This window comes from Osmerus mordax, chromosome 5 (genome assembly GCF_038355195.1).
Source record: "Osmerus mordax isolate fOsmMor3 chromosome 5, fOsmMor3.pri, whole genome shotgun sequence".
NCBI lineage: Eukaryota > Metazoa > Chordata > Actinopteri > Osmeriformes > Osmeridae > Osmerus > Osmerus mordax.
Genome location: NC_090054.1, coordinates 21841898 through 21856252, shown reverse-complemented (window position 1 = coordinate 21856252; position 14355 = coordinate 21841898). Strand labels below are relative to the sequence as shown.

At 45.4% G+C, this 14355-nt stretch overlaps 3 protein-coding genes across 5 annotated transcripts; all 3 read right to left on the bottom strand.

The window, feature by feature from the left end:
• Nucleotides 1-5309: 5309 nt before the first annotated feature.
• On the bottom strand, nt 5310-9571 carry ntpcr (nucleoside-triphosphatase, cancer-related). Of its 3 annotated transcripts, none has more exons than XR_010876664.1 (6): nt 9493-9571; nt 8379-8541; nt 8204-8306; nt 7492-7695; nt 5664-6673; nt 5310-5469 (listed from the first exon to the last, which is right to left on the bottom strand). XR_010876664.1 is itself a non-coding variant. In XM_067236424.1 (5 exons), the coding sequence occupies exons 1-5, from the start codon at nt 9524-9526 to the stop codon at nt 6596-6598; spliced, it is 582 nt and encodes a 193-aa protein (XP_067092525.1). In that variant the 5' UTR covers nt 9527-9571; the 3' UTR covers nt 5310-6595. The 3 variants fall into 3 exon arrangements, 1 of the variants encoding a protein (XP_067092525.1); XR_010876665.1 differs by having other exon boundaries at nt 7525-7695; XM_067236424.1 differs by having other exon boundaries at nt 5310-6673.
• A 308-nt stretch (nt 9572-9879) lies between these two features.
• LOC136943566 (microtubule-associated protein 10-like) lies at nt 9880-10903 on the bottom strand. Its single transcript, XM_067236931.1, has one exon. It carries the CDS (start codon nt 10884-10886, stop codon nt 9897-9899), a length of 990 nt encoding a protein of 329 aa, XP_067093032.1. The 5' UTR covers nt 10887-10903; the 3' UTR covers nt 9880-9896.
• A 600-nt stretch (nt 10904-11503) lies between these two features.
• Nucleotides 11504-12449, bottom strand: map10 (microtubule associated protein 10). The gene is made up of 2 exons (XM_067235745.1): nt 11871-12449; nt 11504-11632 (listed from the first exon to the last, which is right to left on the bottom strand). Exons 1-2 carry the CDS (start codon nt 12447-12449, stop codon nt 11504-11506), a joined length of 708 nt encoding a protein of 235 aa, XP_067091846.1.
• Between the last annotated feature and the right edge of the window lie 1906 nt (nt 12450-14355).

The following is a 14355-nucleotide window of genomic DNA, read 5'->3' as shown; positions in this document are numbered from 1 at the left end:
TCCACATCACTGGGGATGGACGTCCACATCACTGGAGATGGACGTCCACATCACTGCTGCTGGACGTCCACATCACTGCTGCTGGACGTCCACATCACTGGGGATGGACGTCCACATCACTGCTGCTGGACGTCCACATCACTGGGGATGGACGTCCACATCACTGGGGATGGACGTCCACATCACTGCTGCTGGACGTCCACATCACTGCTGCTGGACGTCAACATCACTGGGGATGGACGTCCACATCACTGCTGCTGGACGTCCACATCACTGGGGATGGACGTCCACATCACTGGGGATGGACGTCCACATCACTGGGGATGGACGTCCACATCACTGGGGATGGATTTGCATATGAAAAGCTGCCAGAGGGGCTTTAGGAAGAGCCAGGCAATATGCAAAGTGTTTCAAATCTGCATATATTATTGCTGTATTTCTAATTATTATTATGTAAAACAGATCACAAGAGACTATGTGCATGAAAGGCTCCTTCCTTACTCTAAAACAAGGACATCTGTCGTACAGGAGGAGGACAAACACAAGGAAATTGGTTGGTGGGAAGCAATATTTGAACGTAACTTAAAATATTACTTCTACTATATTAGGGTTTTATTAACTCTGTGCTTTTGCCACAATGCAGATTAATTTAACTTCCTCCCACCCCCCACACAGGCACAATCAATACTAACAAACTATCATATGATGGCAAGACAGATTGTTGTTGCAGGAAAACTAAGGTTATAATACTGTTGTCTGTGTTAACTTACTAGCAAAGAAGCATTAACACAGTTAAAACTGATGTTCAGCTAAAGTGAGCTGGTGGGAATCTGTGGCTTCTCTGAAAAACTAGGATCTTTCTGAGTGACATACTTTGACCTTGCTAGAATACAAAGAATACCCACATACAAACATTAAAACAGCTAGCTCGTTATTGACTAGGCATCATCAATCAATCAATGGAATGAAAGGCAATTCATGTCATTCAGTCCTGTTGTCGTTGCTCAGTGAGAACACCGCAAACGAGAGTGATCTGGCAGGTCTGGTGTTGGTGACGGGTCATGAGATCCCGGTTCCACTATTCATGAAGGTCATGACCTCTCTTAGGCTGATGTAGGAAGTTGGACCCAAGGTCAAAGTTCATCCATAGGAGTCAAATGGCTGAATTTAAAATTAAAAGGGAAATACTTCCTGGAATATAGACGTGAACTGCAGATGATACAAAGAGATGCACTCTTACAGATAAAACATAGCTATAATGTGTACACGTACAAGGGAATTTTTTTTGTTTTTAACATTCATGTTGTTTTGGTGAGATTTACAGCTTGACGACAGCTGCTAATGAGGAAAAAGAACTTTCTAATGATTTTCTTTTCTCTCTGACATCCCTGTCCCCTCTCTGCCCTCCTCCCCGTCCGTCACCCTCCCCTCAGCCTGGCAGCTAACGGGTCACGACCTGCCCCCCCAACCTGCCCCCCCAACCCCCTAGAAAGAGACGGATACAGAGTGACTCATATCATGTGTCACCACACTAAAAGCTGGAGGGAATGTGTGTGTGTGTGGAGCTTCATTGTAGACAAAGTCCTCCAAACAGTGATTCATTTCCTGCACCCACCTCAACTATCAAACGTCTCAAAGCCCCGAAGGGCACAGTTCTTCACACAGGTGTTCCTGCGCCTGAGTAGTACACAGAGAGGCAGGTACTTGTGTTTCCCCACAGACTGAAGCTGAGGTGATGACATCAGGGAGCAGAGGAGGGAGGGAGGGAGGGAGGGAGGGAGGGAGGGAGGGAGGGAGGAGAGGTGGGGAGGAGAGGGAGGGAGAGAGGGAGGAGAGGTGGGGAGGAGGGAGGAGAGGTGGGGAGGAGAGAGGGAGGGAGAGAGGCAGGGACTCAGGCTACAGCCCTCCTCAGCTGGTGACATATCAGATAAAGATGCTGGTGTTGCAAACACAATCCAGAGTGCATGACTGCTCTCTCTCTCTGCTAAACAGATCTGCTCTCTCTCTCTCTGCTAAACAGATCTGCTCTCTCTCTGCTAAACAGATCTGCTCTCTCTCTCTGCTAAACAGATCTGCTCTCTCTCTCTGCTAAACAGATCTGCTCTCTCTCTCTCTGCTAAACAGATCTGCTCTCTCTCTCTGCTAAACAGATCTATAGGGTGTTTGATGGCTGGCTGCTGTGTGAAATCACAACGTAATAGTGTCAAAACAATCTGTCTCTCTGTCGGGATTAAAACCTGGATATTAAAATGACCCTCCAGGCCTCTGTGGCAAGACACTTCAGATGATCAAAATCTAAATATCCCAGATGTAAATGTGTTGCTGCGGTGGGGGGGGGTGTTGCCTCGATTCGATTTCCCTCTCCTCTCAGGCTGTCTTTCATGTTGGTCTTTTGAGCTTTGATCCCAATCTTGAAAGGTGGGATGGTGGTGTGTGCTGTGAGGGAGGATCTGAAACCTAACCCTGCCTGACTACTGAAGCTGCAGGGAGCTGGAGGAAGTGATGTCATGGGAAGTGAGGTCTGAGGATGGCTGGCCGGGGTGAACCGCGAGGCCAGATCCACATAGCAGCCATGCTCCCATCAGAGAAGTCTGCTGGTCTCGTGGTGGAGAGTCTTCCATGAGGGTGAATCACAACTGCATCTCTGTCATCTCATCCACCTCTCCCCTCTCCCTCCCCTCTCTCTCCCCGCAACTCTCCTCACGTGAAAACGCTCATAAAACAAAAAGCAGCTTCAGAGTTTAACGTTACACCAGTGGGGGAAAAAGTTACTGTTGTGTTAATGAATATGTGTATTAGTAGTCACAGTGTGTCACACTAGACTGTGCTGTACTTTACAAAGACAGTCCTCATAGTCCTTCACTCATCATGGCCAGTGTCATTGTTCTGCTGATGTGGTTGTTAAACACAAGCGCTGCTCTGAACACGTCTGTTCTGCTTTCACAGCGTTCCTGCTGGACTGCATCCACAAAGAGGGAGGGCGTCCCCAGACCCCCTCCCCCTCCTGCCTGGCCCAGCAGGCAGGAGGAGGAGGGCGTCCCCAGACCCCCTCCTCCTCCTGCCTGCTGGGCCCCCTGCAGGGGTGTTCTTCCCGGGAGCCGGAGGAGAACGACCGTCACACAGACATCTGTCCTGCAGACACCCTGAATGCATCGCTGAGATATGGGATATCAAGGACAAACTCATCTCCATCAGGAGCATTCAAAACAGCTTAGGCTACATCAATACTCGCAGCTCCCTAGAGAACATGTGCTATTGTGGCTGTGGTCGTGGAGGAACTCAGCTTTGGTGTACCCCGGGGGGTCTGTGTCAGCCTCCAGCAAGAACGGGATACAAGTCTCTTAACGTTTTAAGGCAGATTTATAAAAATGAATATGAATGCACAGCTGTCATTTCAGCTTCGTCCGTTGCATCAGCTGTATTAACATAACAAACGCAACCCCAGAGAGTGTACTGTCCACGTAGCTTGAGAAGAGTGTACTGTCCACTGGGGTGGGATGAGACATGGGCAGAGGGCTGGTGTGTCTGGTGTCTGGAGGGCTGGGATGAGACATGGGCAGAGGGCTGGTGTGTCTGGTGTGTCTGGTGTCTGGAGGGCTGGGATGGGATGAGACATGGGCAGAGGGCTGGTGTGTCTGGTGTCTGGTGTGTCTGGTGTTGCAGAGGGTTAGGGGTAGAAACTGTGCAGGAGCTCCAGACAACATGGAAGTGCACCAATAAACCACGTGGTACAGGTGACGTGTACGACACATCAACACCATCCTCCACAATTCACAACTTCCCGATAGATATTAACTACTAAGCTTAGAGGACATGGAGAAAATTCTATTATAGGCTGTTGAACGTGCTCATGCAGAGCTGACCTTGGGCCCGTCATGTGATCAGCAGGGCTCGCCGGAGGCTGCAGATGCCATCCCAGCAGCAGGTCTGGCACGGTGACGCCCAGCTGGCACTGCTCATGGTGACCAGGGTGACACTTTACATCAGCTAGCGAGGTGACATCAAACAGGAACCTAACACCTTTCGGAGTTTTCACTTAATAAAAAAATTATATAAAAAAATAATAATCCGATGATCTTCTGAGATAGACAGACTAATTGCTTTGAGCCTCATATAAAATTAAAATACAAATCTGACTTTTACACTAACTGTTCTACAAGACCTTGTTGTCAGGGCGTAACAGTGCTGTTTTTCTCAGTGTGAGGGCTAACAGTGCTGTTTTTCTCAGCGCGAGGGCTAACAGCGCTGTTTTTCTCAGCGCGAGGGCTAACAGCGCAGTTTTTTTTAGCGTAAGGGCTAACAGTGCTGTTTTTCTCAGCGTGAGGGCTAACAGCGCTGTTTTTCTCAGTGTGAGGGCGTAACAGTGCTGTTTTTCTCAGCGTGAGGGCTAACAGCGCTGTTTTTCTCAGCGTGAGGGCTAACAGCGCTGTTTTTCTCAGCGTGAGGGCTAACAGCACTGTTTTTCTCAGCGTGAGGGCTAACAGCGCTGTTTTTCTCAGCGTGAGGGCTAACAATGCTGTTTTTCTCAGCGTGAGGGCTAACAGTGGTGTTTTTCTCAGCGTGAGGGCTAACAGTGCTGTTTTTCTCAGCGTGAGGGCTAACAGTGCTGTTTTTCTCGGCGTGAGGGCTAACAGTGCTGTTTTTCTCAGCGTGAGGGCTAACAGTGCTGTTTTTCTCGGCGTGAGGGCTAACAGTGCTGTTTTTCTCGGCGTGAGGGCTAACAGTGCTGTTTTTCTCGGCGTGAGGGCTAACAGTGCTGTTTTTCTCGGCGTGAGGGCTAACAGTGCTGTTTTTCTCGGCGTGAGGGCTAACAGTGCTGTTTTTCTCGGCGTGAGGGCTAACAGTGCTGTTTTTCTCAGCGTGAGGGCTAACAGTGCTATTTTTCGCAGCGTGAGGGCTAACAGTGCTGTTTTTCGCAGCGTGAGGGCTAACAGTGCTGTTTTTCGCAGCGTGAGGGCGTAACAGTGCTGAGACAGACACATGAGTTCAGGCCAAGTACAAACTCCATGGGATATACAAACAAACATGAATATCATAATAGCTTTTTAACCTGACCTATTAAATGCAGATGTCTGTTGAAAATCCCTGAGCTGTTAGCTTCAGAAGCTCTAATGCAAGCCTGACAACACCGGGACCTCTAATGGACCTCTGCTGACCTGAATTAACACACTAAAACCTTTCAAATGCATCTGAAAACAATGTTAAACCCTCAGTAAAGTGTAATTATGAAAAATGTTTCTTTCTCCTTTGTGGTTCTCATATGATTTATATACCAACCTAGATGGAAAACAAATATCTCACAAATATCAAACTTTAAACAAAAGGGAGCTTATTTCTCCTTTATTTACTGTTATTTACATAACTAGTAATCTTTTTGTGTTGTTTCCACACAACCAAAAATCAAATCTGATTACAAAATCAGAGTGTAAAATATGAATATATTATGAATAAACAACAAAACCCTGTTTCCTCAGCTGAGTTTGGGAGAACATCCACCAACAGGATGAAAGTAGCATGTTAGAATGTATCTATCACAGCATTAGTGATCCTAGTTAACTTGTGGATGTGTTTGGAATTAGGTCCTCAGGTTAAAAAATATAAATATTAGTTTGAGAACATTTGTCTTATTCTCTTCTCCTTTTGGCCAGGTGTCCAAGGAGAACCGCTGAGTTCTCTTGCTGAGTATCTTATTCGAACACTGAAAACATAAAGACTTTCCCACATCTGTTCCTACTTACTACAATGTTTACTATCCTTTCAAAAATAAATAAGGGCCAAACCCAGTAATTTGGGCAAATCATTGTGTAAAACCTTCAAATATGGTTATTACAGTACAGTCTGGATTATTTTGCCTCCACTATACTGCCCAAGATGGGTAATTTTCTGTAATTTATTTCCCCAATGCATGTGTCCTTATTCATTAAGTCATGAATAAAACACATGGAAGACTGTCTTTTCAAATATTTATTCTTCTTGCTGTTGCATGAGCACTTCTGAGTTCCAGAAGACAAGCTGGCAGCCTGCTGGTGTGAGGACTGTGATGAATGGCCTTACAGTCGACCACAGTGAGGACTGTGATGAATGGCCTTACAGTCGACCACAGACCTCCACACACAACGCCTCTGTCGTTCTGGAGGAAACTTGTCGTCTGCAGAGGCTTTCATGTGAGATGAAGGGCCACAACAAACCGTCACAGCTCCTCTGAGTCCTGGAGGTGCATCTGCCCTCCTGGTCCTCTGCTACGCACTCACCATCCATTATTCATCACGCAATCCATTTTGAAAAAAAATAAAGCTTGATTGCTTACATAAATGTATGCATGTGACACACTGCACTAAATCCTCCATGTGAAATGAAGCACTCCAGGTCGGCTCACGTGTTGTAAGGAGCGTGCGAATCTTCCATTAATGTCTGAGAACGACTGGCTGGACAAGCAGCACACTGGGGCGAAGAGAATCAGAAGAGTTGAAAGTTGAAGCTTCACAAGATTAACAGGCTGCGTTTATCCCAGCAGGGGATCAGCTTATCTCCAAGACTTGATGGATGCTTCTGCATCTCGGCTGGTCAGACTTGATCCAGGCTGGTGTTTGAACTCCTAGGCAGTTTGTTTCAGACTGTCTCGTACTGCAGACACTATGTCCTGTAAGATGACATCTCGGTTCTCCTTGGACACCTGGCCAAAAGGAGAAGAGAATAAGACAAATGTTCTCAAACTAATATTTATATTTTTTAACCTGAGGACCTAATTCCAAACACATCCACAAGTTAACTAGGATCACTAATGCTGTGATAGATACATTCTAACATGCTACTTTCATCCTGTTGGTGGATGTGCTCCCAAAATGTTTACTATACTGTGATGAATTCTGCAGAACGAGATGTCCCAACACATCCGCATTAGTATCCCATGATCCTTAGGAAGCTTAATCTGCCTGATCCACTACAACTCCACATCATGGTCAAAAAGACAGAAGTGATCATTCTTATTTCATAAATGATGATAAGATAACAGCTGGGTACTGTGTGTTTATTATGTACTAAAAAGGATTCTGTCACGAGTCCTTCAAGTGTGAAAACTGTGAAAACTGATTTTGGTGGCTGAGACGATCTTTTGTGGTTGAATCAGTCATGCGTGTTTAATCCCTGGCCTCTGGGCTGAGCTCCCATTAGTGACCAGTCTGAGGGACTGAACCGGATTGTCTGATCAAAACAAGAAGTGCATCAAGCTATGAGTGCATGTGAGAGGGAGCTCTATCTTACTGTGCTGCTACTAATTGAAACAACTCCTGTTATGTCTAGCTTTTTTGAGACACCTATTATCTCCTCATCATAAAATAGACTTTAGAGACCTGATCATTCCCACAGCACCCTGAACATGAAGGTAATCTCCTGCAAGATGGGTTCAAAGGCTATGATATGCATGTCAGATGATACATGATAAATGACTCCATGTGTGTGTGTGTGTGTGTGTGTGTGTGTGTGTGGACTCACTGTGAAGACTTTGACGTCTCCCCTGGCCCTCACCTCCTCCACCAGGCCCAGAGGTTTGTCCTTGGGGAGGGGGATGCTGCCCAGGATTGAGCAGTTGTCCAGGGCCTGTCTCACCGCCCTAACGAACGACTGGCTGAACAGCTCCATCTTCCCAATCTCATCAATAACAAACACCTTCCCCCGGTCTCCTCCAGCAGGGACAACCTGAGCCACAAGGGTGCTATGGTCAGTCATCTATCAGTGCATACAGAACAGATGGTCTCTGGTGTAAACCACCACTGAGCTATGGGGGTATACGTCTTTACTGTACATGCAACTTCTCATGTGTTTGACATATGTACTGTGTTTCTATCAGACCTAAATGTTTCAAGTGAGGGGCAGGAGCTGCTTTAATGCTAAAACGTGGAGACAGTTTGGAGAACCCCAGGCTAAATAAACAGGCTGATAAGTTGAACACGTGTAGCTAATTCTAGAAGGCCTTCATGCGTGTGCCCGCCAGCCAGGATCTCTGCGTGGGGGATTCCTCAGGACCACTGACAGCCAGACGGCACCATGAGCACTAAAAATGTCACTATGGAATTTATAAGTTTTTTGTCCTTAAATTATAGCATCAACACATCAGATGACTGCTCAGATGTGTTGATAAGTGGGGGGAGGGGTAGGGCACTTACTGTGAGCTACTAATAGTGGTAATTTAGAGGTGCTAGCTTACATTTTTGAAGAGAGGGAGAGCCAGGCTTTCAAATGATGAAAGATCAACCACGTACTGCCCGACAACGTGTTCCCGTCTGCCACGAGAGGCACCGGCATTGCCCCTAGTTAACGAGGGCAGAGAATCATTACAACTGCAAATATCCAGTTAGGTCAATGTGTGACGTGACCGCTACCTGACTCTAGACAGGTGTCCTCTCTTCCCATCCAGGGTGACTACATCAAAGCCAACTCGTCTCCCCGATTCCCTGACCTCCTCCGTGTAGAAGCCTTCCGCCGCCACGCCTGAAGACACCAAGGCTTCACAAGCCTTCTGGACCAGTGTGGTCTTCCCGACACCTTACACCAGGCCGGAGTTTTATTAACAAGAGACAGAGCAGCAGGCAATAGGCCTACCAGTCACAGGACTTGACAACATTTAGGAAGGTAAGCATTAAGTCAAACTGTCTCAATTGTATTCAATTATTTTGGACTAAAAATGAATGTATTGTCCACCTTCAAGAAAAGGCTCAAGACGCACTTGTTCCGGGAGTACAACGGTACTTAGGAACGGTTCGCTTGACCCGATGTTAGTTTCCTCAAGGATCACAATGACTCTTGCTTAGAGACTTGTTGCTCTTGTGGTTAGTGGTAACTGATTTAAATTTTTGGTTCTCACTGTGATATATTGTTTTATTACTGTTGCTTGCTTTTTCCCACAGGTACACTTGCACTTATAGCTGTTCATGTTGTTTGGTTGTGACTTGTTTAACTACATGCTCTTATGGTTCTTCCCTTTGGCACTTACTTTGGTTGTTCACAATGTGTGCTTCATGTTTTGGCTACTCGCAATGTTTTTTGGCTATCTTGTTGTTATGATCAGTGACCTATGCACTTTGTAAAGCTCTCTCTTGGAAGTCGCTTTGGATAAAAGCGTCTGCTAAATGAATAAATGTAAATGTAAATGTATTTGATCATATTGTCTGTCCTATAAACTATGTACACATTTCAAAGCTGTCAGCTCAAGTCTAAAATCGGTTGTTACGTTGATTTCAAAACAAATTTCTAGCGAGACGGATAGCCTATATATCGGTATGTGTGTCCGTGTGTATATATATGATACACCATTTACTATTGTTGTGATTTATAAATGACCGGATTATATTATTGTGCCATCAGCTGTTGTTAGGGGTTTACTAGCAATCTAGCTAAAGCATGCGATTAGCATGAAACGACAAGGCTAGCACTAACTCGTTGGGAGATAATTAGGACATTGATAAACGTCGCATTTATTACTTAGTGTATATTTACCCGGAGGTCCTGTTAAGAAAACGTGCTTGATCATTTATGTGTCTCCGGTTTCTCTGTCTATCAAACGTTAGTTCACCAGAGTCTGTGCTGTGCTCGTCATGTCCGTACAGATACGTGCACACATGCGCACAATCCACACAACAGCCTGTAATGCCGCGAGGCAATAGGTTTACATTAGTTTGCTTAAACCTACAGTTTGAAAATGACATTAAACTTGTCCACAATTTGATTTTTTTTCTACAAATCTGTATGCAGTGCTCTTGGGAAAAATACATCAACAAATGGAGATCAAAGGCTTACTTAAGATACTTTATAAAACATTTTGTATAGGCCTACAGATGGCTTATTCTGCAGAAGACATTAATTTCATCAAATGCATATACCTTGCGAACATGTTTGGCCTATCACAGAGTATATCCAGGGAGCTTGTTAGCTACCAGCTCAGAGATGTGTTGGTACCTATTCCTGAAACCCAGCGAACCAAGTTCATCTCTGGTTTCCTCTTCCTCGTGGGGTTCCGGGGAGGATTTTGAATCGGTGGAGATGTTGGTGTCCACAGAATACCCCCTGACTGGAAAACTTTCCTCAATTGAGTCACTCAACTGGCTCTCTGATGCTCTGAGACTCCCTGAAACAGAGCGCCTGTTAGTGCTTCTCTTCACTGTCTTCGGTGTGGTGGAGCGGAGAGAGAGGCTGGAGGCTGGCCTGTCTCCATGGCTGGTCTCTGAGGAGAGGCTGAGGGCAGAGGCCAGGGTGCGAGGCCTTATGATGTGTGTGCCCCTCAGAGACCTGTGTGGGGAGCTGGTAGCTTTGATCGGCATAGGAAGCACCACGTTCCTCTGACTCGTCTCTGAGTAGCTGTCGGAACTGGAGGGGTCATCAGATCGCTGGCTCCTCCCCGCCTGGACCAAGCCAGGTTTAGGATCACTGAGGGGGTCCGGAGAGTACCCATCGACGGGGTCCGGGCTGGTGAAGTCATCGGGGTACTCGTCCGCCCCGCCCAGGCTGTCACTGGAGGACTCAGCATGGCTCAGCCTGCTGGAGTCGCCCCTGACAGATGGAGGCTCATTTGTGCCTCTGACACTGTCACATCTAGACTCTGCTTGATTCAGCTCTGAATCATCACAATTGTCTCTATCTTGGGCTTCGTCGCTGTGATCCACCTGCTGAACACTGGGAATGCGTACCAACAACTTCCTGTCTGGTTTGGACTGTGTCTGTGTCTTCTTCACTAGTCTCAGAGAGGAGGCCTCCTCCTTCATGGTTTCCTGCCGCTTGGAGCCTTCTGTATTACTGCTCATTAATGCTGTATTACTGCTCATTAACGTCTCAATGTTTTCATTGAGAACAGCACTCCTGGGAAGAGCTGTTCTGCTTTTGTCGCTCTTGAACATTCTACCGCTTGACTGCTTTCCTTTCGTTTGATGTTTCTGTATTTCCAGCAGCTGTGTGCACTCGTGATGTCTGGTTACTGGGGTCACTCTCTTCATCCTGAGACGGAACGTTCTCGTGGTCCCATACACCAGCCTGCTAGAGGGCGATGTGGGACGTTTAGTGCCAGCGTCTGGATTATCCCTCCTTGGGGAACTATTGGAGAACTGTCCTGGAGGCTGAATGGTCCTTAATCTGCTTGGACTAGGTGACTGTCTAACTTTATGTGGTGATTTGGTTCTCGAGTTTGCTGATTGTGCCGGTCCTGCTGAGGCCTCGGTAGCAGGTCTGTAGATCCAGGCTAGGTTAGGGTGAATAGACAGGGGCTGCTGCGGCATCTGACCCTGGACATTCAGCTGTGACAGCTCAGCTAGGAGGGCGTTCAGCAGAGGAAGCTGTCTCACAGCCTCCCAGAGGACAGGTGGCGCTGTGTCTTGTGTTTGGTGTCTTGGGCTGCTGGTCTTCATGTTGTCTGTTGGGTCAAACTCAGGGCCTTCCATCTCTCCCTCGGGTGACTCGTCCCCTGAGCTGGGCTCAAGGCTCTCAGTCAGTAAAGACTCAAGGTCCAGGTTAAATAGTTTCAACTCATCTGTCTCATTTCCTTTGTGTTGTTCTGCAGAGCAGCTGTTTTGGTGTGGAGGGCACTCTGCAGCTGGTTCTTCATCACCACGTCGAACAACTCCCGGTGTCTGCTTCCTCTCGGGATCCTCTGTTTGAGTGGAAATTGAAACGGTGCTTCTCTGCTTTTCCTCTGACAATATTGATTCATTAGGCTGTTCACTGACTTGGTTATTCTGAAACAGCACATTGGAGGGCTTGTCATCGGAGTTGTGTGAACTGTGATCTGAGCTACTGTGCAATTTCTTTTTCTCACAAGGAACTTTCACATTTTTCATAAGATCTAGACTTTTCATGTCTGGCTGGGTCATTAATCCAACTTTATGAACCCTGTTCTCTGGGATATGCGTTAATAAACTAGATCCCAAGCTTATAAGTTTGTAACCCAGGGAAATAAAGCCAATATTTTGACCCATGAGATTAAATATGCCAACAATGGTTTTCTCTCCTTGTGCAGAAGGAGTGGAAATACCATGGGCCTCTACATCACACCGTATTTGGTTGATCAGTTTAGCCAGAGAGATTTGGGAGGTCCCCATTAATTTTGGAATCTCGTCTGACATATCCAGCACCATAGCGTATAGTGGAGTATTGGAAAGATGGGTGTGGAGTGAGTCCAGATTTATTTTGAACAAACATGACTTGCCTTTGTTAAAAGCATATTCAAATGTCTCAAATTGATAACGACAAAGCTCATTCTTCTTCGCATATTCATCACGATCTCGGTCGTGCAACATGGCAGAATCTGGCTGGTAGATGAGCAACGTTGGGAAATCCAGTAGACGAACTCCGAGAGCGAGTTCTTCTGAACCTTTCCATGATTTTAGTTTGTCAACACGGATATATTTCACAAAGAGCTCGAAAGAAAACAGCGTCTCGTCGTTATAATCCAGTAGTTGTTTTGACATTTTTACAGAATAAACCTTGGTTGGATTAGTCTAGACTAGTAATTAGCCTAGTTAAAAGTAACAAGAGCTAGCTACTGCAACACTTAGCCAACAAGCAAAGAAATAAATCTTTTACAGCGCACTATATTGGATAGTCACGGCCCAGAAGTTGTACGTAGTAACACAATCTTAGAAATATATTTTATCTTTAGCTAGGACTAGGCACAAAAATTCGGCTAATCCACAAGCGTGATGTTTTGTCATTAAATTGAGCTCCATGGAAACCCGCCCGTCGTGTATATTTTACGTATACGAATGACGAGGTCGCTGGGTAATGTAGTTCTTAGACTAGTCTAAGGCTCCGCAAACTGCACAGTGTGTGGGGGCTATGTGCGGTTTGTGAAAATAAACGTTGGGTAGCCCACCATGCTGAAGGATTTTGCAAAGCACAATAGCATAGCAGAATATACTTTTTGAAATTTGAGAATCGCTATCCATATTTCCACCAGCTGGTGCCACTGTAGTGCCTTTGTGCCGTTCATAAATTAGAATTAGGATTTGTACTTGACATAAAATGCAAAAAACATTAGGATTTTTTTTGTTGGTATGTAGTCTTTGCTCAAGTTTATATATTCTATTCAACCTTTTTTTTATGTACACCCTACAGAACAACGACGAGTGTTCACTTTCACTGAAGCCAGAGATGAAATCATGTAGGAGGCGGAGCTTTTGCCCGGCGGCGCTGTCATTTGTGGCGGTGAATGTTGTTGGAATACACTACAGTCAGTGAGGCTGACGGAACGAGACGTGAGCTCACATGGTGCAAATTTCTGAAGATGAAATCGTTTCCATTTGACACCAAGGATAATAACACATCGTAACAACGTCTATCCGATCATTGTTCAGGTGAAAGGTAAGAGCGAAATTTTATTTTTCTCGGATTAATAAACGCAAAAGGCAGTCTGGTCAGTATGAGTCCGTGATACAAGTAGCCTGTAGTTTGTAGTCATATCAAAGTGAGTAAGAACTTACAGAATCGATATAGCAGCTCTTGATTATTATATACTTAGCTACAATAAACGCTCCTGCAAATTAATTGGTTAGGTTAACCTCTAATTTAAGTTATTTCGCTTAACAGCTATAATACTCATAGCACTCGTTCACATTAATTCTTTGAGTTACTAAAGATTTAGTATTTTTCTCCCAAAAATATTAAAACTGTGTTTTTCTGTATATTCCCATCGTCTTATTTTCGCGCTGTGACATATTTCCTTCGGATCTTGACAAAGGATCTCAATCTTGGGCTACATTTGTAAAGGAACAGTTATGAGTAAATTGACCTGCTCTTATGATTTAAAGGTTTGATTAAGTTCGTTGTTCGTTGCTGCACTACTTGGTTGGTATAGACAGGGGGCAGTAACGATTTCAAGCTTTATCAGACCGTCATGTGTCACAGGAAACCCTGTGACTCCATCTAGGCCATTCAGTGACCAGGTGCTTACCGGTAGACCCGTTGAACTTTACATCTGTTCAGTTTCTGTTTTGTCTAGACTGAACTAGTGATGGCAGACATTGTTTAGTTTAAGTCATACAGTCTCATACATTGTTGTTCTCTCTTAAAACGCTTCCTCAGTCTGGCCTGCTGTAGGTCCCCCATGGGAGAATAAATAACAATGTTGTTTATTCCCTTTGACTGCATCCTTTTCTGTTTTACTGAAGGAAGTTTAACCTACTCAGCGATTACATTCCTTATAGAACTAAATACCAGGGATTAGGATCAACATACTCACATTGGTGTTCTTCTCTCTTTGTGCTGAGAAAGGCAGACTGAACATGCAGTGTGTGAACCTGTTCAGATATAGCATGTTGGCTATGGCCACTATGGTTTGCTTTTTATATCAAAGTCAAGTCAGAAAGAACTTGAATT